Genomic DNA, 25,694 nt, shown 5'->3' on the forward strand with positions numbered 1-25,694 from the left:
CTATTGTGAGGACTGAATGACTCAGTACAGTGCCGGCCTCTACTCCACACTCAACATCAAGGTTCTAAAATTCTTAGATCATTTGCTTGAAGACCTCAGTGATGCCTTGTCCTGCCAGGGCAGTCGCCTACCTGGGGGCGTTCAGCAGAGAAGACTATCTGGCCCAAGACACAGTGTCAAACAAGCAGGGTCCTAACTTCACAGAGCAGAGGGTGGGGAACAAGGGAACAGGAAGACTGAGGTCCCTCCTCAAAATAGGCCTCAGATCCAGCCTACTAGAGAAATTTGATAACAAATCACTTTTTAAAAAGGAAATAAGAATAACTGAGTCCCAGAATTAACATTAAAAAACAGCTGACAGTGGCCCCACTGAAGGCCCAGAGCTTTGGGGAAAAAGGGTCAGTTCTGCAGAGTGATCCGGCCAGATAGCCACAGGTGGGTGTGTTACAACTCAAGAGATGCACAAGGGCCTTAGACACCCTAATGAGGAAAACAAGCCTGGGAGTCAAAGCGGGGGGAACACGGGCTTTGTCTGAAGCCAGAAGGGACAGAGGCCGGAGTCCCCGTGGCTGTGTCGCCTGGACCACGCAGTTTCCCTGCTTGAGGACTAAACGGTTGTTTCCGGCTAGCACAACTGTGGCTTCCTGTTTTAAGGCAAAGTGCATCTACAATACTGCCATGGACTGAACGTCTGTGTTCCTTTAAAAGTCACACATGGAATCCCTGATCCCCACTGTGACAGTGGGGTGGGGCCTTTAGGAGGTTAGGTCCTCGTGGGACTAGTGCCCTTGTCAGAAGAGACTTGGAGGGGACTTCCCTAGCGGGCCAGTGGTTAAGACTCTGCCTTCCAATGCAGAGGGCACAGGTTGGATCCCTAGACAGGGAATTAAGATCCCACATGACTTGCAGTGTGGCAAAAGGAAAAAAAAAAAAAAAGGCGGCTTGTGTTAATAAAGTTAAAAAAAAAAAGAGAGAGACTTGGAGAGGTCTCCCCCAACCCCAATGTGAGGACACAGTAATAAGATGACCTGCTGCAAACCTGGGAGTTTTCACCAAACACCAAATCCACCAGCACCCTGATCTTGGACTTCCCAACTTCCAGAACTTTGAGAACACACTTCTGTTGTTTAAGCCATTCAGCCTGTGGTATTTTGTTGTAGCAGTCTGGGCTGACTGAGAAAACATTTAAATAAGGAAGAAAGTCCAACCATATTTTTCAAAAATTGAATTGTATCAACTTTTTCGTTGACATGTATTAGGTCAATAACTCAAAAGTTTTAGTTATTTGTATGTATCTTTTAGTATGATATTAAAATTATGAGTGTAAATTATGACATCAATGTAACATCAGAGACAATACACTCAAGTAACCTTTTTCTAGAAGCAACAGGAACTAATGCTTACCCCTGCTTACTAAGTACCAAGCATGTTTCTGCAAGTGTTTATACCACAAATGCACAGAATCCTCTCAAAAACCCTGAGGAGGCACCATTGCCTTCCCCTTTTTATGGATGAGGAAATAAAGAAAGAGACCATAGAGGCTTACATCGGAAGTAGTAGACGCTGGGATCTGAGCCCAGGCGGCCTGGTTCTGCCCCGTGCTTGCAACCCGTACCCTTGGCTTCTCAATCGCAGGTCACAGGTTTCCCCCATGACTCAGTGGTAAAGAATTTGTCTGCAGTGCAGAAGCCGCAGGAGACATGGGTTCGATCCCTGGGCCTGGAAGATCCCCTGGACAGAGGAGTCCGGTGGGCTACAGTCCATAGGGTCGCAAAAGAGCTGGACACGACTTAGCGACTAAACCATAATTCAGGTCACAGTGAGTCATCATAACCATGCAAACAACATCAAATCTACTTAAGCTTCTCCCCTCTCCCTCACTGCACTGTGAGAGATGCAAGTACAGGCAAGGTCATGTCACTCCTGTATTTGTGGACTCTGGCCCTGGCACTTAAAAATGGTACAGAGAAAAAGGCAAATTTTCACAAGTTCCCACGGTTCTCATTTTTAACCTAAGAATAAATAAGAAAGTCTTTTAGAAATCAAATCGTTTCCAATCACACAAAAAAATTATAGAATGCATATGTTCCCCTGGCTCAAAACAACTGCACCTGCTGAGAATGGGGGAACACCCGTGAAAGTCACCAAGGCTCCTCCGAGTGTTGGTTTCCTGGCTTAAAACAAAGGTCCATTTCTTGCTTGAGGAACAGGCTCACTGTGGATCGGCTGGGGGCTCTGCTCTGCTGTTCTCTTCCGGAACCCGGGCTGATGGAGCAACAGCCATCATGTGCTCTCATCACTACAGAGGGAAAGGCAGGCTGGAAGGCCTCTACAGGGTGGATGATTTAAGCGATTAACATATCTATGGCCTGGGATTATGTGGTCCATCAGGAGCAATGTGCCACCGAAGGATTACCAGTGAACTGAAAATGGGGTTATTTCCCACTGCAGATGTCACAGATACAAGCTACAAGAGACCCAGTCATCTCAACAGCAGTCACCTCAATGGCTGGTTCACACACTGCTCAACAGGAGCCAGTCAGGGGTCCAGCAGGGCGCCTCAACAACCCCGCATCGGCCCTCAGTAACCCCCGAACCAGAGCAGCGCCACTTCTGAATGCTTCACCAATGCAGCTTCCAGGTGAGACTTCCTTTCACAAAAGGCTCCTCCAGCTAAAGAAAACATGGAACTCATCCAAGCCCCTCCCCACAGTTTTTATGTCACAAAACCATCTTTTAGATTTCCCAACTTGCTTGAAAACAAAACACTGCTATAAATGCACAGATAAGACCCCCTTCTAAAAATGAAACTTATGCCAAAGGTTAAAGCACACAGCAAGAATGGACTTCTGCAGAATAAAGATGGCAGCCTAACTCCAGGCTGCTTAACTAGGAGTTTACAACATGATTGGAGTAAATTGGATCTGAGTCCTCTGGAGGCTCCAGGCTGGAGGTCTCAGCTTAAAAAAGCAGGAAGAACTTCAGAACTCTGCACTCAGAATTCTAGCCCAGGGCCTCTGTTAAGTAGCAGCAGCCACAGAGCCATTATCAGAAATGCTCAAACCCCGGTGTGTAGGCTGGAAGAGACGCGCTCCCAGCAGTCGGGATCTCCGCCTTCAGCAAGAAGCAGGCTGCTTCACCCTGAGGACTTCCAGCAATGGCCACAGGCTGGACCAACTGCTGAAAACAACCATCCTCATGAGAACACACTTCAATTCAGCAAAGACAGTGTCCTCTTTAGAAAATGGAGTGAAAACACTTCCATTTGACAAAGCAGGGGAGAAAGCCTGTCCCCTAAAGCCACCCCCCAAAATGACAAAACCTGTCGCAAATGTGCAGGAAAATCCTGTTACAGAGAGACACAGGTAAGGAGCTCACTATGAATACACCTGGTTTTAAATAAAAACATACCTTCCCATGCATAGGTGGGAGAACTCATTCCTGGACATTCCTGGAGGGAGAAGGGTTAGGGGGTGTGGGGGTGCTCCTGAATCTGTGAAAACTCCTGGGTTATGTGCCCCTGCTTTACCCTCACTCAACTTTACTTCAAGAACTGGGTCTGGGAGCAAAACCAACTAATGCCCAAACAGCCAAGATAATAATAATCAAGGAAGATGATGCTTTAAAAAGTAATCTGAAAAAAAAAAAAAAAAGTAATCTGTAAGTAAATAATAACACAAAGAAGACATATTTGCACTGTACAGATGCAGATTTATTGTTCTTCCCTTTATCCACAGTAGGAAAAAGGCTGGAAATTGTTAGGAAACCAGCTTATATACAAAGCACCTCTGAAATTGCGATTTTCTTTGGAAAACAACTTACAAAAAATAATAAACACTTAAAAAATTCAAGACCTTTAAGTATTTTACACTTCTGAATGTTAAAACTCCATGTGTTTCCTGAAATATAGAACAATTAAAAAAAAAACTCATAAAGTGACACTGATTTTAATTCCACTGGATCCCTGATCATTAATAATATCAATACGTTCTTCCCTATAAAATGAATTTGTTCTTCACAGGCAAAGCTATAAAGTGTGTTCCTCTGATTAATTCATTAAGATTGAATTTACTCTCCAGCTACTGTCTACAGGGGACTAATGGTAATTTATAGTTTCTTCAAATAAGTTAACAAAACATATCCAAAATGTTAATCACGACACGCATGATTCTGGGAGAGTGACAATATCTATACATATTAAGACATATTTTAAAAAAAAAAAGATTTCACCCATTAACAAGAGCCAATATGGCCCATGATTCCCTCGGGCAAGTCCTCTTCAAGAAGAGACGACAGTGTTCCTTGGTCCTGACTAAGGCTATTTCTAAGTGGCATTCCCGCACTGCCCGCCCCCCCGCCAAGTAAACAATCCAGGGTCAAGGTCAAGAAATGCAGTGTTTGGTGATTTCAGAAGGTTGACAAAATCTGCAGGGACTCTGACGATGGATCCAGGTGAACTTCCCCAGTTAAGATGAGGCCACCACCTGTGAGCGTTTGCACCACCCCGGATGGGGAGAGGATTATGATCCTTTCTAATGACCCTAGGGCCAGGTAACATGATTGATTTAATGGTCTAACAGACCACCAGCCAGACTGGTTAGTAATGTGAGACGCGGAAATCACACCTCACATAAAAAGACATACTGGACCCGGCAGCACATGAGTGTCTGACTGTGTGGGAGCTAAAAGAACAGGAGCCTCTCTTCATCATTAATGACACGAGGAAAAAAAGCTAGGTGAAATTGGTGCAATTTAAGTACTCCACCACTTAATTGCTAAAAAAAAATGTTCCAAACGCTTGATAGGAATTTCATAGTTCACAGACTCCAGTAGGAAAATTACCACATTTCTCGCCTGACTGCTGTTGAGTCATTTTAGGCACCCTTTATAAGTGGATGTGTTTGGGTGGGGAAGCCGGGTGGGATGGTGAGAGTGGGAGGTACAAAAAAAAATTCTTGATATTATAGAGGTTTTTTCTTCTTCCTCAAGGTTTCCAAATATTTCACATTCCCTTTGCCCCTGAATAATGTGAGCTGCAAGTGGTCTGTGAAAGGAGCTGCTTCCACAGGTTGTGTAGCTCTGGGTCCCGAAGTCTGTGCCGTATTACCACGGAGACAGTCTGAAGGCGGAAGTTCCTGAGGCTTCCTTTTCCAGCTCATCTTTCAAACCTCACGTTTCCTGTAAGAAGCCTAACAAGGGAGAGAAACGAATTCAGGGATTCATTGTTGTGGGGAAAGAGCACATGCGTTTAAAGAAAGGCCGTTTCAAACTGCCGTTTCACTTGTCCGTTTCAAAAAGGAACTGCTGGAGTGGCTGGGTTTTCCTGAGATGAAGATAAACCAGTGCAATTTTTTAAGGCTGCAGTTATAAGACACTAAAATGCCCTGATAAAGACACAAAAGTCAGCCAATCACCCAGATATTTTGGCTACAGGAGGGCAGAAAACACTGGAAAATTTCTGGCTTTTTGTTCGTTTGTAACTCACTGAAGATTTTTCTCCTATTCAATGACAAATTGGACAAATAAGCTTTTATGATCCATTTCACTGCCAAAAAAATGTCACAAATCCTTATTCAGCTTTATGTGGCAACAAGTCAAGCGTCTAGCGAAGTCAAGAGCAGATAAAAACAAAACGACAAATAACCACCCATTCTACAGGATTTGTGAGACGGTCAGACTTCCAAGCCTTCCTTTGATGGAAGAGGCTATGATTGTTTCCTCAACACAGCAGAGGCCAGTACTGTCAATAGGCAGAAGTGCCTATATGCAAATAAGGAGATTTCCACATGTGGGCCTCAGTGATTTACATAATTTCAACATATTCAAGGAAAAGAAATTTGATGTTGAAACTGGCTATTCTATTGGCTTGCAGCTCTTGCATCCAAACTGGTGGGGGCGTTCAGAAAGCTCGCCCTCCACACCTGACTGCATCCTGAGAGGTCACCCCAGACTTTAACTTTTCATATAAGCTTTTGGGGTGGCTGACACACTTTTACATTCTTTAAGGAACAAAAAGTCCGCATAGAATTCCAAATAAAAACCTCTCTCTGACTTGCTTCTGAGAAGTAACACAGCATTTGTTAATCATGGTAACAATACATATTAATAAAAATCCAAGTTGTGAATTGGTTTGACCTTGGGTCTAACAATATGCTAAGTCAAGCCACAAAAAAAAAGAAGTGCTTCAACACAAAGGAAGGAACCCTGTGGTTTTCTGGACTGAGACCAGAAACAACTCCCTTTAGCTCTCTGTTCCCATCTTTGCTGCTGGAGGCTCACTAGTGCCACCAAGTGGAGCACTGCATCAACACCACAGAAAGCCTGGAAGGCTCAAGGCCCCCAGTTAGGTCTCCAGTTAAAAACATTATCAACGGACATGAGTTTGAGCAGACTCCAGGCAACAGAGAAAGACAGGGAAGCCTGGCGTGCAGCCGCTCATGGGGTCTGCAAAAGTCGGACATGACTGAGCAACTGAACAAGAAAGGACATTATCTACTCCTGCCTGAGTCTCGCTGCCTGAACCTGGAGCTTTTATATGCATTATCTCTTTTCATTCTCACAAGAGACCTAGGACATTGGGAGTTTTGCATCCATTTGACAGATGAGAATATAAAGGCTTCAGGCGAGGTAAGGAATTTGCTTAGTCATAGATATATGGCACAACACAGGGAATATAGCCAGTATTTTATAACTGTAAACAGAATATAACCTATAAAAATTGTGAAACATTACATTGTACACCTGTACCTTACTGTATATCAAGTATACTTCAATTAAAAAAAAACAAACAAACCTGCTTGGTCACACACCTAGCCAGCACTTGAGATGGCATTCAAATACTTCCTCTGATGCCACACGTGAATCACCTTTACTTAGATTATGACCCATGTGCTTACTGCGGAGCATTTGCACAATCTTCTGAACCCGAGCTTAGACGTGACTAACACATGCTAGAGTACAGATTTGCTATTTACAAAGACACAGCTTGACCCCAAGTAAATGACTAAGATAATTTTTTGCTTACCTCTCAGCACATCTTGGACTTCAACTGAATCAACATTTTTTAAGCAGTTACATAAATTCTGAGCTGTGGCATTACTCTGCTCCTTCTCTTGCCACTTCTTCAGCATCTTAAACTTACTGATTGTAACATTGTCTTCCTTCTCCCGGATAGCATCGATTTCGCTAATATTCAGCTTCAGGTTGGCAATGGCAATCTTTAACCACTCCTTCCCCAGCTTCTCAGCAAGGTTAAACAACTGAGTGTCTGTTAACAGGGTTTTAGTCTTCACCCCATCTAAAAGCACACGAAGAATTCAGTAGTTCCTCTCAACACTTCATTTATAGTCATTGACAATGAAAATGTATTCTCTTTATATAAAAAAGGATACCATGATTTGAAACTTTAACTGCTTTTAAAATAAATTTAAGCACCAAAAAAATCCCTGCTCTCCAAACTATTAGAAGAACCGAAGGGAATGATTACACATAAGGTTGAACTGGGGTATAATGCTCACAAGGATAATTCAGTGATTCAGGGAATGAAATTGTTTTGCAAAACTGCACAAATTAGGCTGGAGGGAAAAAAAAAAATCAGGCGCCAAAAATACTTTATGTGGCTCAAAAAGAAAAATATACAACTTTTCCCCTTGCCCATCTCTGCATCTTCACATACAAAGCGCTAACTTCAGTGGTCACCTAAGAGGGTAGCAAGAGATATGAACTGCAGTCTCCATTCTGCCATCTCCTGGCGTTAGGGGGAAGAGCATATTCCACAGAAAAGTCAGGGTACAGCGTCTGTAATATTAGTATCTGTTGTTCACTAAGAAACCATGTCATCATTCTGGAAGGGATTATGTCTGCCAATGCAAACCAGTGACCCAATACAAAATACCAGCCCCAGCTGGGTTTTCTATGTTCTTTTCAGATGGTTGTGCTATGACACAGCCAAGCTCACCAGGGGTAGAGTCTCGTTAAGGATCCTCCAGGCCTTACAAACCCTGGAGCTGCCATAAGAGGGTGAGAGGAAGAATCCTTCCTGCCCCTCCTCCAGAACCATAACACTTCGCTCATCGAGAGCCAATAGTCTAATGAAGGGAACCTAACATTTATATTGAACCCTAACCACTGTACTCAAGAATGGTTTCTAAAGGGCGGCCACTGCCCCCTAGTGGTCTTCTAACACATGTGACTTCTGTTCCTCTCAAACTGCTGCAAGAGAAACCACACAGGGAATCCATCCATCCAAAACGCAAGTTCTCGGGATGATCCCCAAACCTACCATGTCAGATTCTGTATCGAAAGTTTAATAAGATCTCAAAGTGACTTAGAGTTAAGAGATGACTATATTTTAAAAAGCAATATGGTGATATGCTGAGCCTCAAACCATCAGGATAGTCACTCAGTATCTTAAAAAATGTGAAAATATCTAAACAAAAGTAAATCATTAATAATTTATTTGCTACCACATAGTCAACTCGAAAAAGGCTGGAAATCCTTAATTTTCTAGGTAGTATTTGATCATTTTATTCTATGTCTAGCTACTTGTTCTTGGAGCTAATTTTAAATAGCCAAATAACTGCAAAAGAGGAAAAAATTTTCCTATGTGTCCCATTCAGTTATAAGTGAATAATTTTTGAGGATCTAATATACAGCATGACTACAGTTAATAATAAATACTATGCTGTACTCTTTGAGATTTGCTAAGAGAAGGTCTTATGAGTTCTACCACCAAAAAAAAAAGGTGACTGTGTGAGGTGATAGATGTGCTAATTAATTCGATCGGTAAATATTTCACAATGTATGCATACATCAAGGCATCCCATTGTGTACTTATATACAATTTTTGTCAACTATATTTCAATAAAACTGAAAGAAATATGTATTCCAATTTGGTTAGGTTTTAAAAATAATTCCAGAGCCTCATTTATTTTGATGTTCATTTAATAGAAATAATAAACAATTCTCTAGTGATATACAGTAAAATCAGACATACATCATCCTCTTCAACTCCAAGCGAATAACATCTTATTTTAGTCTATAGAGTTTATCTGCTTTTAGATTCACACCTTCTTACAATAATAAAAGGTATTTTGATGAAAGGGTTCATCTACATGAGGCCCCCAAAGCCTTAAGATCTTGTCTTGTGTAATTTGAGCCTGGGTTTTTAAACTTTGATTTATGAATTCTGGTTGGACTTGAATTTTGAGGTACATACTCCATCTTCTGGTTCCTTGGAGTACTGTTGTTAAGTGCTTAAATCTCTACTGTCTTTTCACAGCTATCAAGCCTTGGTCTCTGCCATTTAAATGGAAGAAATTAACTTGACCTTTATCTCTAATAATTGAGCTGGTGGCTCCCTCCCCCCAAGTATAGTTAGTAACTGTGAAGCCAGTGAATGCACACATGGACGTTCATTATTCACTTCTTCAGTGAACGCTCATTATCTTCTACATTAGAGGCTGCAGGCTCAGTGCTATAGGAGATGCACAGATGGACAGGCCATGGCCACTGGCCCTACAGGCTGCAAGACCTTCCCCTGGCCCCCAATTCTACTTTCACCAAGTGCAGGGTAGGACTGGGCAGCCAAGGTGGAAAAGGAGGCTGGGGCAGGCCACCTAGGACCTCTATCCAGGCCTGAGAAGCTTGGACACAGGGGGAAGGTAGCTGGGAGAGCAGGCACACCTAGGATATGACTCCAGGGAGACTGACCCAAGAAGAACATGTGTCAGATGAATGTCCTGGGGGAGACCGGAGGAAGTGACTGACAGCCACAGAGGACATTTTTACAAACCTGAACTGTCAATCTGCTTCATTCTTTTATCATAGACCATCTCATCGGGTAAGCTGCTACTCCTTTTTCGTCGCCTGTTACCTTTAAAAAAACAACAGCAAATTGGCTTTCCCTTAGGGTTTTATCATCCACCCATCTTCAAGCCGGACTTTTCAAAAATCATTTTAAAATCATCATTCTGACAGCAAATTAAAAAAGGATTCAAAGCTCATTCAGATGATTAAGAGTTACGGAACACTTAACAGATCCTGAACGTTACTGGATTTGCAAAGCAGAGTTAAAATTCTAGTGGATAGAAGGAAGAGACGAGTTTAATGTCCACTTACAAGCACTTACCACTTGTGCAGCTTTTTGAAATGTTCTGGTTCCGATTTTGCTGAACCCAGTCACCTGTTAAGGTACAATAAGCAGCAGTTGGAAAAGCGGCATGAAATTGGAATTAAAGCATCGATGTGTGAAAGCACGTGAAGCTCTAGGGTTTTGGTAATCTCTCTCAAATTCAAATGTGGGTTTTAACTTGGTATGTATGCAAATACCCTGAGCTTGAACTCCTTCCAGCATGTCTGGTGGGACCAGCGTTTCCCATATTTCAGTCATCTGCACACTGCCGGCATGGTATCTGCCACACCCAGAGGCCAGGTGAAATATCATTCCTTCCGTATTTCTCTAAATCTAAAACTACTGTAAATAGAACATCACGTGCCATATGGAGAAGGAAGCCATAAACATTTTTTAAAAATAAATAACATCTTTAAATTTTAAGTATATTTATATGTGCCCCACTCCAGTATTCTTGACTGGAGAATTCCATGGACAGAGGAGTCTGGTGGGCTACAGTCCATGGGGTCGCAAAAAGTCGGACATGGCTAAGTGACTCTCTCTCACACACACACACACACAAATACACACACGTAAAAGAATCTCATATATGTATTATCATTATGTATACTTGGTGGGTTCTTTGCAGACACTTCATTATGATTTGACACCACCTGCCCCATGAGTTCAGCCCTGCTCAAACAGACGCCTTTATGTTGGGCAGGCCTTCCACAGGTCCCTTAAGTGAAGACATCTTATGAGTGATGGGCAATTTCTGTTCATCATTAGGATAGGCCTCCCCAAAACAACAGAAAGCAGAACCATCTTATGAGGCAGAATATTATTAAGTAAAGTTTTAAAAAGAAGTCTTAAAAAGTGGTCTTTAAAACTGCCAAGAGGCTTAGTCTGGAAGAACATCTGTTATTCAGGTTGCTACATATTAAATACCTTTATTACTGTGGCATTTGCTATGATTAAAAAGTTAACATCTTTCAGGTTCATTTATTTGAGCAAATTAAATAATACAATCTCCAATACAGAATCCCAAAACTAGGACTCCTCTGGGTTAAGTAACGGTAGTTTGTATAAAAGGGCCTGTTTCAAACTGGCTAATTTAAGGGTATAATATTGAGAACAGGAGTCACACCTATACAAAAGCTTCTGGCTTAAACTAGGACAGAATCCCAAATGGATTAGATTGGGTTTTGTTTCTGGAGTATAAAGCCTCAATAGCAAATATGGGCTCTGTGCATCTGCTGAATGTGGGGATTTGACGGTGGAGGCCTGAGAACCAGAGCCAGCACTTCTGTCCCAAGAACTGGGGCCTCTGCTTCTCTTAATCGAATTTTTTGATGTTACGGTGATGGAACAGACGAGTACCTATTTGCCTTCCACCCGAGCCAGTCCCCCCAACCCTCCCCAACCCCTCACCTGCCAAACAGAGTTTTGAGTCAATAAAGATACAAGATACTCACACTCTCTCAGTTTTGCCTTCCATACAATCTCCTCGGAATCCATTTCAACCAAGAGTAATTTAAACTCCACTGGTTGCTCCAGATACACTTCAATATAACTTTTCAATTTTAAAAGTGAACCATCCACAAATTCAATTTCCTTCAAAAAAAAAAAAAAAAGGTGGTTTTCGTAAATTTAAAAGTTGCATTAATTAACAACATAAAATGTCAGATAAGGAATAAAGGCAATGAGAAGGGTCAGTGCTTCAGTGGACACCCGTTGAAGTTCTGACCTTGTAAATCCACTCCTTAACCACACCTCCTCTCACTCTCCCGCTTTCAGCCCCCCTTACTCTTACTTAGAACTGTTTTCCACCTCACTGAAGCTTCTAGTCCCATGGCCCTTGTTTTCCAAAGTGTAACTTTTCAGCCCTTTCCCGACTTCCAATATTTCATGTTCCCCAAATGGAACCTGTGCTCAACCATCAGCCACTCTCTCCCAGGTGCTTTAAGCTCTTTACCACCTTTCTCTTAGATCATTCTCTGACCTGTCCAACTGATTTCACATTTACAGAACTATGTGCAGTGCTGTGTCCACATTCCCTCAGTGAACACCACCTTCCCCCAACAAATCCTGTTATCACTATTTTATGAGTAAACGATCCCGGAGAAGTGACTGAATTTGCCCAAGTCCACATCTAAGTGGTGGAACTGGAACTGGAATACACGTCTGTGACTCCAAAGTCTGAGCTCTTAACCACTATTCAGACTGTCTCCTGGCTTCCCATGCCTCTGCTTCTCTTCTTGGCTAGCAAGAAATACATCTTTAAAAAAAACATTAGTGAACTGCACCGGGTGTCACCAATACAAACTAATGCTCTTAATCTGTTCCTCTTCCTTTCTGTTCCAAGTCACTAGTATTATCCTCCTAACCTTCCAACAGTCAGTCACTGAGCTCTACAAAGCTGAGACAGCGCCTCCCCTAACTCCACTCTCCTAAATCCTTCCAGGTTCATTTCCCCAGAACTCTCCTGGGGCTCAGCCCAGCTGAACAGTTCCGTGCCCTCCTTAGGCACCTGTGGCCACCTCTCCCAGGACAGCCTGGGAAAGCTTGTCTCTCCCAGGGAATCCCTCACCCTTCAAACCCAGAGCCAACATCACCCACGAGAAAGCCTTCCTGGAAACCCACTGCACTTGTACTTGTCTCTAAAGGAACGCCACGTTATAGTAAAATTATTTCTCTACATGAATGGAGCATTTCCCTCACTACACTGGCATCTTTGAGGGAAAAGACTGTGACTTACCTATTTTTTAATTCTTAGCTTTTATCAGGCGGGCTGGTAATAGGCACATCTGATGTCAGTTAAGCAAATCATTAATGGTATAAAACTAATAAGAGCACCTTATATTTACACGGAGTTTTACAACTCTCAGGAGTGCCCCAAACCATTACTTTATATGATCCTTACAGCAATCTTGGGAGATTATCCCCATTTTATAGACCAGAAATTTGGTTAAGAGAGAGCACTCAGTTAGTGACAGACTATGCACCCACTATGTGACTGACTATGCACTAGAATGCAGACTATTTAAAGCCCTCTAGCTATCAACATCTTTTGTAAGAAACAACTCCTGAGACCCCCTCGGTCTCTTTCTGGGAACATCCACCCATTCAATATGTATTCTTCCCTCTCCTAGTGGTTCTTAACCTTGGCAGCACATTATAGTCACCTTGGGAGCTTTAACAAGTCCAATGCCTGGGCCATTCCCAGACCAATTAAGTCAGCATCTCTGGAGGTGGGACCCAGGCCACCGAATTTTTTTTTAAAGCTTCCCAGGGAAATCCATTATGCTGCACAGGCCACTGAAAAGCACACCCTTCTCATTTAGTTCCACTGCCCAGACAAGGCTGCAGTTTGATTCTCGTGATTCTCTTGATGTGCCATCTGCGGGGGCCTGATCAGTATGGAAGGGATGAAAATCAACCTCTCAGATCCCAGTGGGGAGACGGTAGATTCAGGAGCCAAGGCAGTCGGGGCCATGGGCAAGCTCTGCTGGCCTATGTGGCCTGGGCAGAGCGCCCACCTGCTTTGCACATTGGCTTCCTCAGCCGTGTTATTGTATGGCTCAAATGGTTCAAAACATGTGCAGAGACACTTTGAAACAAAACAGGAAGGAAGACTGTCGTGATCAACCTGACTGCTTCTATAGGGTGCAAGGCCCTGATAATACCAATGCAATAAAACAATGCAACATGGACCATTGCAATTAGCTCTCTGGCCTCCCACTTTTAATATGGAATCAAAACATGTTTTCAACTTTTCATAAACTGTAAAACAGACAAAGGAGGTAGACAAAAGGAATTTCCACACAGATGTCCAGACTAGATAAGCTATGGCATACACCCAGGGCACATAATGAAAATAAACTTTAAAAATAACTAAGTCATTTCCGGGAAGCCAAAATCACTTACAAGTGTCGTGGTGTGTACAGTGAATGCTTCAAATCTAACAATTTATTCCCATAACTATTTTTCAAATGCCTTCCAGTAGGAAAAGCCCGATATCCTTTGTTAGCAACTCTTTTCCATTAACCTTTAATGCTTTGCATGACTTAAACTTAAGTTTTGTATTCCTTTGAAGCTAAAATTATTTGAATAACTTAATTTAAAATGCAAGAAAACTGAAAACCTTTTCAAAGGTAAAGAGAAATGGAGAGTCTATATTTTTGATGACTGCAGATGAACCCTGAAATTCAACAGCACCTTTGGAATAAAATGCAAGTTTAACAAAACAACTGCTTTCTTAGACACTAGGAGATAAAAAAAGGAGAACAAAATGCATTATTTTTAAATATCTTCAAGATGCTCTATCTAAGAAATCTACACACTCCCCCCACTGCTACTCCAAGCTGATTTTCTACAGTGTCTACCTCTGGGGTGATCTCAGCTTCTGGCTCACTGATCAGCCTGTACTTCTTCCCATTCTGCAGCAACTTCTGGCAAACTGGAGGCTTGTCGATTTTCATGAATTTCTTAGAGGAGTGCTTTACAGACTTGGAAATATCCTAAAGGTGGAAATAGGTTGGGTTTTGAAATCCATCAGCAACAACTGTGAGAGTCAAAGTCAAGAGCCGGGCAGTGTATGTGCCAGTCGCATTATTTTCATGTCCTCCTACAGAAGTGACGGCCAGGGAGGATGTCCCACAGTGATCACAAGGGGAAAAAGGCCCAGAAGCGGAGGCACCTCTGTCCTACGCATCTCTCACACAGCCAAACATCTCCCCACAAAAGCACTACAGCCAGAAGGGTCACTTATACCCTCTGTGGCACCACTAATTTGCTTCTGAAGGGTCTGAGCACGTTACATGAGCACTTGCATGACACATGCAGATTAATTCCATGCCCATCATGTGAACAGAGAGCACCTCTTTCACTGGCAGTGGTTCCAGCTGACTCCCAGTGTCTCTGCCCCACACTGGATATGTTCCCATCCTGCTAACACAACTCTCTTTCTGACGTGGCCCTAGAGGGACACCGATTTTACATGTATTGTTCCAAGGCCCCCCAAGAGGTGAATGTAATCTCTGGCCCAAGCTCCCTTGGTAAAGTAGCTGTATGGCTGAATATAAAATTTAGGTTTTTTGAGACAGAGTTCAAGGAAATCTTTTCCTACACAGGAAAAAAAAAAATTAACTGGAGAAGGTGTAAAAATAAAACACCAGCCAGGAAGGATATCCTGCCTTCCCCATGCCACGCTCTCCATTGTCCTGACGGCAGCCTTCTCCACATCTGCTGATGTAATCAACGCCTGACCCCAGCTTCCCAGGAAGTCTGGATCATGCTCTTTCAGTTAACTGAATTTACTTTTAAAATATAAGGTTCATTAAATAATAGTGCTTTTTCCAAATCTATGCTAATTTTACTTTATAGGTATGTGTGTTCAATCACTCAGTCATATCCAACTCTTTGTGACCCCATGGGCTATAGTCCACCAGGCTCCTCTGTCCATGGGATTTTCTAAGCAAGGATACTGGAGTGGGTTGCCATTTCCTCCTCCAGGAATTATACTTTAGGTGCAGTTATTTTTATACCACTTTGAAGATTACTTTCCCAACTGAAAGTATTATCTTTAGTGAGATTACAGAAAGCATATTTTACTTTCTTAGGAGGAAACAAAAAAATCTGTTACTTAAAGTTTTTACACTTTAATACATATTGCTAGTTATAATCTGTATAACATTTTTAAAGCATGCAAATACTACAACCTAAAACCACTGGGAGTGGGTAGCTTGATATAAATTCTATAACTCAAATTATAATTCACAAAGTAGTATACTTTATCATGGCTGTGTGGATCACAATCAACTGTGGAAAATGCTGAAGGAGATGGGAATACCAGACCCCCGACCCGCCTCTTGAGAAACCTGTATGCAGGTCAGGAAGCAACAGTTAGAACTGGACATGGAACAACAGACTGGTTCCAAATAGGAAAAGGAGTACATCAAGGCTGTATATTGTCACCCTGCTTATTTAACTTATATACAGAGTACATCATGAGAAACGCTGGACTGGAGGAAGCACAAGCTGGAACCAAGATTGCCGGGAGAAATATCAATAACCTCAGATATGCAGATGACACCACCCTCATGGCAGAAAGTGAAGAAACTAAAAAGCCTCTTGATGAAAGTGAAAGAGGTGAGTGAAAAGTTGGCTTAAAGCTCAACATTCAGAAAACTAAGATCATGGCATCCGGTCCCATCACTTAATGGCAAACAGATGGGGAAACAGTGGAAACAGTGACTGACTTTACTTTGGGGGGGCTCCAAAATCACTGCAGATGATGACTGCAGCCACGAAATTAAAAGACACTTACTCCTTGGAAGGAAAGTTATAACCAACCTAGACAGCATATTAAAAAGCAGAGATATTACTTCGTCAACAAAGGTCTGTCTAGTCAAGGCTATGGTTTTTTCAGTGGTCATACATGGATGTGAGAGTTAGACTATAAAGATGGCTGAGGGCCAAAGAATTGATGCTTTTGAACTGTGGTGTTGGAGAAGACTCTTGAGAGCCCCTTGAACAGCAAGGAGATCCAACCAGTCCATCCTAAAGGAGATCGGTCCTCGGTGTTCACTGGAAGGACTGATGCTGAAGCTGAAACTCCAATACTTTGGCCACCTCATGCAAAGCGGTGACTCATTTGAAAAGACCCTGATGCTGGGAAAGATTGAGGGCAGGAGGAGAAGGCGACAACAGAGGATGAGATGGTTGGATGGCATCACTGACTCAGTGGACATGGGTTTGGGTGGACTTCGGGAGTTGGTGATGGACAGGGAGGCCTGGCGTGCTGCGGTTCATGGGGTCCAAAGAGTCAGACATGACTGAGCAACTGAACTGAACCGAACGCTTATTTTTTTTTCACATCTGTCAAACCCTGATTTTGAATCTGAAAGGATAATTTTGAGTCACTGCTTTATCTTTTGTCAGTGCTCCACCCACCTCTAAGTCACTATAACTGTATTTAGAGTGGGCCAGGGTATAAAAGGAGATTCAATCCTCTGTTCTCAATGATATAGTTCAGAAAATGGGCTAAACAACATAGATTTATTCTGCATTCTGGCAAACGGGTTCCATTATGAATATTCAAACCCTTCCCCTCAGGTCATTATACCTTAAACGTATTGGGTGCTTCATGAATATCTACTGCTACAAAACCTAGAATGCTGAACCCACGAACCAAACGTCAACTTTTATCCAAAAAATTACTCTGGAATGAGTTACCCTATGAGGTGTATCTTACTGGCAGAGCGTTAAGCCAAGGAGGAATCTCCAGTCTCCCTACATTTGACCCAAAGACCCGAAACGGCCCCCCCAGTGAATCCAGGGCAGGTGTCTTGCCAACTGTAATGTCCCAGTTACCTGGGAATTCTGAGCAGGGCAGGCAGGTCTGGGTGGTGCTGAGATTTGGCATTTTAAGGAACACCCTGCTGACAGCAACCAGCCACTCCTGGTTCCCTGGTCCCCAAATCACATGTTCAGCAGCAAGGCTGTAAAGAATAGATGGCCTTGGCTGTTCTCCAGGCAACCCTCTCTGAGGCCAGGCCTGCTTGATTGTGCCACACCCACCTCTAGAGAGCTATTTTCCTATCTGCTCTCCTCCCGACGCTGTTCACGTGTATAAACACCCATGCCCCAAGGATCTGAGGACCTGGCACTGATCTTATAACGTCGGTGAGTGAGCATGACATCAGACCCACCGTGGGGAGACAATTAAATCAACAGAGACACCCAGATCTTAAATCAACAGACATCACCCAGACCTTGCATTAAAGTCTGAACACACAGTATTCAACATTTAGTATTCACTTTCATTGACTTTACCTTGATGAAGGATTCATTATTGGTTGCTACATACACTCGAAAAGACAAGGACGGGTTATGGTCGATGGCTTTGTACAAGATCACCGCCCCGTGGTGGAATACCGTCTCTTCGCTTTGAATAACGGGTCCCACAGGAGAAAGAGAACTCACACGCCATTTGACATGGGTGGCAGAATGGTCCACAGTATATTCTAATGAGGCCCCAGTACTTTTAACGTGGAAGACTTTGAACGTCATGTTGGCATCTTGGTCTGTTAGCACATGAAGGTGAATTAGTGTCTTGGGCATTGCATGCGTTGCACACATACCCACACATCCACACATGCACATGCCAATTAAACTTTTAGCAAACAAGTACTCACGACCCAAGCAGAGGGAATGTGGAAACTGAATGGAGGTAAGACAGAGCGGGTCACATTTAACATCAAACAAGGGTCCACCGACGGCCCAGGGCTTCACAATGAGGTCTGAGTATTTGCTCCAGGACAAGACGCAATACTTGATATCAACTTTCCTGTTAACCTCAAATATCAGACCAGTCTCCGTGCACTGGTAAGTTCCCTCTCCATCCACCTTCAGCCTGCATTGGACAGATAAGAACACCCGTCAAGTCCTGATGTTAGGAGAGGATTTCTTCAAAAAAAATTTTTTTAACTCATTTTTTTGGTTATTTAATTTCACTCAAAAGCACTGAGGGAACTCCGTAACATTTTGAAGCAGCATCACACTCAAAGGAAACAATCTAAGGCCTTCCCTGGTGGCTCGGTAGTAAAGAATTCTCCTGCCAAAGCAGGAGACACGGGTTTGATTTCTGATCCGGGAAGATCCCACCTACCTCGGAGCAACTAAGCCCGTGTGCCACAGGAGAGCAGCCCCCACTCTCTGCAACTAGAGAAAAGCTCCCACGGCAACAAAGACTCGGCACAGCCAAAACAAATAAATAAAATGATATATATACAAAAAAAAAAAAAATCCAAGAAAGTACATAAAATGTGTGAAGTTATGCTGTTTTGTGTTTCCCCAACTTGGGGTTATTTTTGCATAGACAGATAAATTACCAATGGTGTCATGTCTCCCGTACTCCCAATGACTCACAAAAACTGTCCTCGGGAAAGAAGCCTGGGAGTCACCAGTTCATTGTGTTTCTGGAGAAAAAGCACAGATATAACATATAAGTAAACGTCATTTTCTTAAATAAAGCAAATTAAAGAGCCATCCTTTATAATTAAAAACATACTTACATTTTCAGCATTACAGTGTTCACAGTGAGACTGGATTTTATTAGATTCTAAATGATAGAGAAAAAATTTTACTTATAGGAATGTGACTGGCATTTTCAGATAAAATTTTTTTGACAAATATATATGATACGACCATATTACAAAATTCAAAGATATAGGCCCCCTCAGCAATAATGAGACTATTTTGGAGAATATAAGTTCATACCTGAATTAAAATGCTGTGTGGGCAATTCTTTATCCTCCCATTCTTCAACTGTAAAAGATATTGTCACACATGTATTGGCATAAGTCAGTCACAGGATAAATCAGTTAACCCCCACCCCCAACACCCAGCTTCACAAACAATAAGAACTTTGTGCTAAATCACTTCGGTCGTGTCTGACTCTTTGCGACACTATGGACTGAGGCTTGCCAGGTTCGCTGTCCATGGGATTCTCCAGGCAAGAACACTGGAGTGGGTTGCCATTTCCTGCTCCAGAAGATTGTCCCGACCCAGGGACTGAACCTGTGTCTCCTGTGTCTCCTGCATTGCAGGTGGACTCTTTACCACTGAGCCACCGGGCAAGCCCAACAGGAACCTTAAACGTATGTTAAACATCTCTTTGAGTGGATTCGGTGATACGTAACACATTCTGTTTGTGAGTCTTGCTGTAGGTATAAGGCAGCAGTCCCCAAACTTTTTGGAACCAGGGACTGGATTCACAGAAGACAATTTTTCCATGGACTGGGGGGCGGTGAGAGCGGGGGTGTTTTGGGATTATTCAAGTGCATTAGATTTATTGTGCACTTCATTTCTATTTTTATGACATTGTGATATATAATGAAATAATTATACAACACATCAGAAGGCAGAATCAGACCCTAAGGCATTAAAGTCTCATAAGGAGTGGGCAACCTAGATCCATGGGCAGTTCACAGGAGGGTCTGTATTCCCATGAGAATCTTGTCCCACCGCTGATCTGACAGGAGGTGGCACTCGGGCGGTAATGCAAGCAATGGGGAGTGGCTGTAAGTACAGATGAAGCTGCGCTCGCTAGCCCACCGCTCACCTCCTGCTGTGTGGCCCGGTTCCTAATGGTACCAGACAGTCACCCAGGGGTTGGGGACCCCTGGTATAAAGCAGGAAAATAAGCTTGAATGTGAAAGCATCCATGCACCCCACTTTGGCACATTAAGTCTTTAGCTGATCTTTGGACGCTGAAGCAAACAGCTCTCGCATCCCCCTCGTCTCACAGCACGGGCGCAGGGCAAACAGGATACCGTAGGGGACACAGGAGGGCAAGGGCACCGCCTCACTCTTACCCCGAGCAGACGCTTCCTCGGCGGAAGACTCTCCTAGCTCCCCATCTGTGGAGACAAAACGAGCTCAGGGCACAGGTGGTCAGGAACGAGCTCCTCACCAGTCACCCCTCAGCTAGACCAGTGTCTCAGCGGGGCAGCTACAGGCCCCGATGCAGAGTCCCTCAGAGGGGCCAGAAGTCGGGAACTAAGCTGGAGTTGTTATCCCCAAGACAGAGCCTGACTGGCATCAGCCCTTCAGCTTAGCATAGTTAGAGATAGCGGAGCAGTGAGAGAGGAACTGACGTCTGATTTTAGGCGTGTTTAAGGAAAGCCTCTTGATGAAAGTGAAAGAGGAGAGTGAAACAGTTGGCTTAAAGCTTAACATTCAGAAAACTAAGATCATGGCATCCAGTCCCATCACCTCATGGGAAATAGATGGAGAGACAGTGGAAACAGTGTCAGACTTAATTTTTTTGGGCTCCAAAATCACTGTGGATGGTGACTGCAGCCATGAAATTAAAAGACGCTTACTCCTTGGAAGGAAAGTCATGACCAACCTAGCTAGATAGCATATTAAAAAGCAGAGACATTACTTTGCCAACAAAGGTCCGTCTGGTCAAGGCTATGGTTTTTTCAGTGGTCATGTACGGATGTGAGAGTTGGACTGTGAAGAAAGCTGAGCACCAAAAAATTGATGCTTTTGAACTGTGGTGTTGGAGAAGACTCTTGAGAGTCCCTTGGACTGCAAGGAGATCCAACCAGTCCATCCTAAAGGAGATCAGTCCTGGGTGTTCATTGGAAGGACTGATGCTGAAGCTGAAACTCCAATACTTTGGCCACCTCATGCGAAGAGTTGACTCATTGGAAAAGACCCTGATTCTGGGAGGGATTGGGGGCAGGAGGAGAAGGGGACGACAGAGGATGAGATGGCTGGATGGCATCACCGACTCGATGGGCATGAGTTTGAGTAAACTCCGGGAGTTGGTGATGGACAGGGAGGCCTGGCGTGCTGCAATTCATGGGGTCGCAAAGAGACGGACACGACTGAGCGACTGAACTGAACTGAACTGAACTGAAGGTGGAATTGTCTAAGAGTCTCTGATTTAGCATGCAGACTCTTTCCATTGGCTCCCCACTACTCGTCCCTGGCCAGCCTCCCTGCCTTTACTGCCCTCCAGTCACTCTGAACCACTCTCCACACCAAAGCAAGCTCTTGCCTCAGGCCCTTTGCACTCTGTCTCCCGGGCTGAATATTCACATTGCTCACCCGGTCACATTCCTGCTGTCTCTGCTCAAATGTCACCTTATCAGAGAGGCTTTCCTGACATTCCACCCCTCTCCCAAAGCAAGGGCCTGCCTGACACATCTCTTCCCCCTTTCATTTTCATCAGGGCACTGCTCACCACCTCGCACATGATCAGCTCAGTGTTTCTGCTTCCTGTCTCTCTCCCCATTAGAATGCAAGTCTCACAAGGACTGTAATCCCAGGGCCTGGTAAGTGTTCATTTTCTGAATGACTAGAATCCCAGAATCCAAAAATACATTATGAAAGGGAACAGTGGTGAATTCTTCTATTATCTACACCGGCTACTAGTTGCATGAGCTTAGGCTCTTTAGTTATGTATGAAATCTTTGTCTATTACTTTCCTCATCTGTTAAATGAGAATTAACGTAATACCACCGCCCAGAAAGACAGAAAATTAAATTATAGGTAGGGATTGCGCCTGGCACTCAGCAAGCAGTCAGTGAGTACTAGCTGTTATTTTGCTATGGTGATATGTGAAACTCAAAAACATTAATAATTCTGAAGCAGACAATAACCGTTCACTTGGGAGACGACCTAATATGTTGAATACTTGCTTTTAGATTTGAAGGATCTGAACAACCTTTGGGAGGATGAGTCCCATTAGTAAGACAGGCATCTTGAGCACATGAGGAAGGTCCAGGCCACCACCAATGCCCAGGAGTGGACCCCGTCTCTGCCACCCCAGGACCCTGGCTCCAGTCCTTGCTACACAAGCTGCCTGCTCTCAGGACATTACACGGAGACCAGGGGTTGCAAGACAGAACCAGACTTTAAAAACAGCATTAAAATGAACTAGAAAATAGAGACTAAACATATTCAGAATTCTGGACTCAGAATACCATAGATCTGAAGGTTCTGAAACACTGATTCAAGTCCTGCACTGGAAAATATTTCAATCCTATCCCACAGTCGCTATCCTAAAAAGCATCATAAAATTCTAAATATTTAATGACTATCATCTACACTGCATTTCATCCACATCCCATGTTTTTTGTGTCTTGCTATTTGCCTGGGGAGCTAAGAAAATGAAAGTTGTTAGAGAAGCCTAGCACACAGTCTTCCACCAGGTCTTCCCAGCCAAAGCAGAGAAACTGATGCACTTCTCTCTAACACAAAACCCTCAGCTTCTCTTTAATCCATGCAATTAAGGTGACTATGGAGCTCAGAACAGAAGGTATGTCCAATCAGAAGGATGATGGGTGAGCCTGCACGACCAGTTGGCCCATCCACAGAGAAGCCAGCATCCCAGGGTAGACTATTTGGTCCTCCCATCTGACCTGAGAATGGAGGTGAATGCGGGATATCTTTTTGACCTCTTCCCCAAGGTGGAGGATAAAAGGTCTTTTAACAAAGATAAGAACCTTGGGAAAGGCAGCCCTGTGGATAGCCCTGGACATCCAGGTGTCTCACAGGGCTGAGGGCCAGGTCCAGCAGCTCCATCTCCTACATGTGCCCTGTCTGATGGCACTGACTCCAGCTTCCCATTCAAATCCGAGCCTATATCAAGCCTCACAGATTCCAAATGTCTTCCACCGGGTTGCCACCCTGGCGAGGCCCTGGGCCAAGCCTGGCTGCCTGGACCCTGGTGGCCCTGTCTCTGGATCCTGCGTCTCCAGGGTCATTTACTCAGTTATTAACCAGGGACAACAAAGAACAGATCCCAAGACACAGCCTCTGACTTCATTTCTATTCTAGTCCAATCTATGGAGTTTGGAATTCTGATTGCATTTAATTGGATGAAATAATCCTTATTATGAATAAGGAGGATTGGAAGTAGGAAGGCTGGTATACATTATTCCTTATGGGTATCAGATGGTGACATCTACTCCACGTGTGATACAAAAATAACTACAGGTTCTTATCTATACACAACATGACTGCAAGGAGCTTACAATTACCTTCATGGGTTCCCCACTGGGAAACTGCAGAGAGAATTAGATTAAATACAGGACTTCTGAGTGAAAAGACTTCATTTATTTTAAAATATTATAAAGAAACCCCCTGACTGCCTTGTCATAGTATTTGTGTTCATAAGCAGATTATATTCTAAGAACTGGGAGGGGAAAAAAATCCTAAGGAATAATAAAATCAGTTAAAATAAAAGCTTAGTCATGCAACTTAAGTTTTTCACAAAACTTTAGACCAAAAGCAAATTTTATATTTAGAATCTATATCTTTACAGTGGTTTCATGACTCAAGTTGTTCATAAACAACCAGAACAGCAAGCCAGAAACTTTAAACCACAAATGGTACCACATTTTCAGCAGTGAACAGTCTACTCTGTGATTAACTGTGAGCAGCGCCCACCACGAGAGGAAGCAGAGGCTGTGGCTGTAGATTTTGGTCAGTCCCTCAATCTCTTCTCCTCTGGGAACCGCAGAGCAAAGCCGCACAGGCAGAGTCTCGGCATCAGTGCAGACCAGGAACACACCCCTTGTATTCCAAGTGTACTGAGCTCAAATTTTCAAAATGCTTATTCATTTCCCAGTGTTGAGCCCAATCTGACACAGAAAAAGATCATGAGCAAGCAACCTGCAACTTAAAAATCTCAAAGCCTATCCTTCTTTCTTCCTTTCAGTAACAAAAAAGAAAGTCAGAAGAAGGAAGGATATACTCACTTGTTTTTTCTGGTTTTGCCTCCTCATTATCTACGGGGAAAAAAAAAAAAAGGTTGAAATCATATGTCATATGAAATGCATATGACAACTAAGAAAAAAACACACAGGCAAATGGAAGAATAGGTAAAGTGTTTGCCTCTCACCAATAGCAACCATTTCCTGTCTTTCTTCCTCAGCTCATCCTGTTTTGCCACTTTACTTGCCAACTAGAAATTATTTACCATGTAAGTACTTTTCGGTACTTCACAAAAAGGACACTTGTAATTACTATGTCCTCAAGCAACATCAGTGGTATGGGCTTTACATTAAAATAAAAATAAAGGTGTCCATGTTTAACTAGAATTCTGTTATTAAAGAAACACATACACAGATAACTCACCAGATTCAGAACCGCTCTCAGAACTGCTGTCCTCGCCTTAAAAAAAAAAAAAAAAAATAGGATACACAGGAGAAGCACACAATGAATAAAAAAGTAGGAACTATTTTTTAAAATTATAAATATAATAAAACAGATCCAAACTCAACTAATTTCCTCCTTTGACTGCATTCTCACTGAGTCCCAAACTAGTCTGATTTACGAGAAAAGAAGGCTTTATCCTTTGGAGCTGGATGAAATGCACTTTAATTACTTAAATTTGAGCCCAAATCACCCTCTGGCTGCAGTAACCACTTCATTTGGGTGTCATCCAAGTCTCGCCCAGCCTGACCTGCCTTACTGCTCCCATCTTGCCTCTGCACTTGTGCATCTAGAAGGTTCCGTACCCAAGTTCAACGACACAACAGTGCAGCATTCTGTAATGCCACCTGCCATTTCCCTGAAGCACAGGACAAAGAGTCTACACGATTCAACTACTTCTGCAAAGAGTGACCCCAAGAATGTTCCCTCCCTTTCCTCACCCCCAACTCTCTGTCCACTGCAAGCAGGCTTCTGTTCCCACAGTTAGCTTGGAATTCTTTCCCCGATGTCCCCAAAGGCCCACTAGCCCCAGACCCATGGGACAGATCCATGGTTCCCACAGGTAAAGGCATCTACCGGCCCTTCCAGTCCACACAGCTCTCCCATCTATCCTGGCTCTCCACCGACCTCTGCGTGCCTTCCATCTGCCCTAATGTGTGTGCTGGGTGCTCGGCTGTGTCTGGCTGTTTGCCACCCCATGGACCGTAGCCCGCCAGGCTCCTCTGTCCATGGGGATTCTCCAGACAAGAATACTGGAGCGGGCTGCCATGCCCTCCTCGAGGGGATCTTCCCACCCAGGGATCAAACCCCGGTCTCCTGCACTGCAGGCAGATTCTTCACCATC

The 25,694-nt window shown here is 43.5% G+C and overlaps 1 protein-coding gene across 4 annotated transcripts in view; it reads right to left on the reverse strand.

Moving 5' to 3' along the window:
• Positions 1-3,690: 3,690 nt before the first annotated feature.
• Positions 3,691-25,694, reverse strand: part of LOC122675563 — a 44,412-nt gene continuing 22,408 nt past the window's right edge. For 2 of the 4 annotated variants that reach the window (XM_043874477.1, XM_043874476.1), the window contains exons 4-17: positions 24,773-24,808; positions 24,394-24,423; positions 20,491-20,535; positions 19,394-19,441; positions 19,189-19,235; positions 19,043-19,092; positions 18,310-18,527; positions 17,948-18,198; positions 14,497-14,631; positions 11,587-11,725; positions 10,130-10,183; positions 9,794-9,874; positions 7,025-7,297; positions 3,691-5,189 (exon numbers count right to left, since the gene is read on the reverse strand). In XM_043874477.1, coding sequence (XP_043730412.1) covers positions 5,170-5,189; positions 7,025-7,297; positions 9,794-9,874; positions 10,130-10,183; positions 11,587-11,725; positions 14,497-14,631; positions 17,948-18,198; positions 18,310-18,527; positions 19,043-19,092; positions 19,189-19,235; positions 19,394-19,441; positions 20,491-20,535; positions 24,394-24,423; positions 24,773-24,808 — 1,427 coding nt within the window. In that variant the 3' untranslated portion in view covers positions 3,691-5,169. The remainder of the gene's footprint in view (positions 5,190-7,024; positions 7,298-9,793; positions 9,875-10,129; positions 10,184-11,586; positions 11,726-14,496; positions 14,632-17,947; positions 18,199-18,309; positions 18,528-19,042; positions 19,093-19,188; positions 19,236-19,393; positions 19,442-20,490; positions 20,536-24,393; positions 24,424-24,772; positions 24,809-25,694) is intronic. The other 2 variants (XM_043874480.1, XM_043874478.1) reach the window with 2 other exon arrangements.

The sequence above is a fragment of the Cervus elaphus genome, chromosome 19 (assembly GCF_910594005.1).
Source record: "Cervus elaphus chromosome 19, mCerEla1.1, whole genome shotgun sequence".
NCBI lineage: Eukaryota > Metazoa > Chordata > Mammalia > Artiodactyla > Cervidae > Cervus > Cervus elaphus.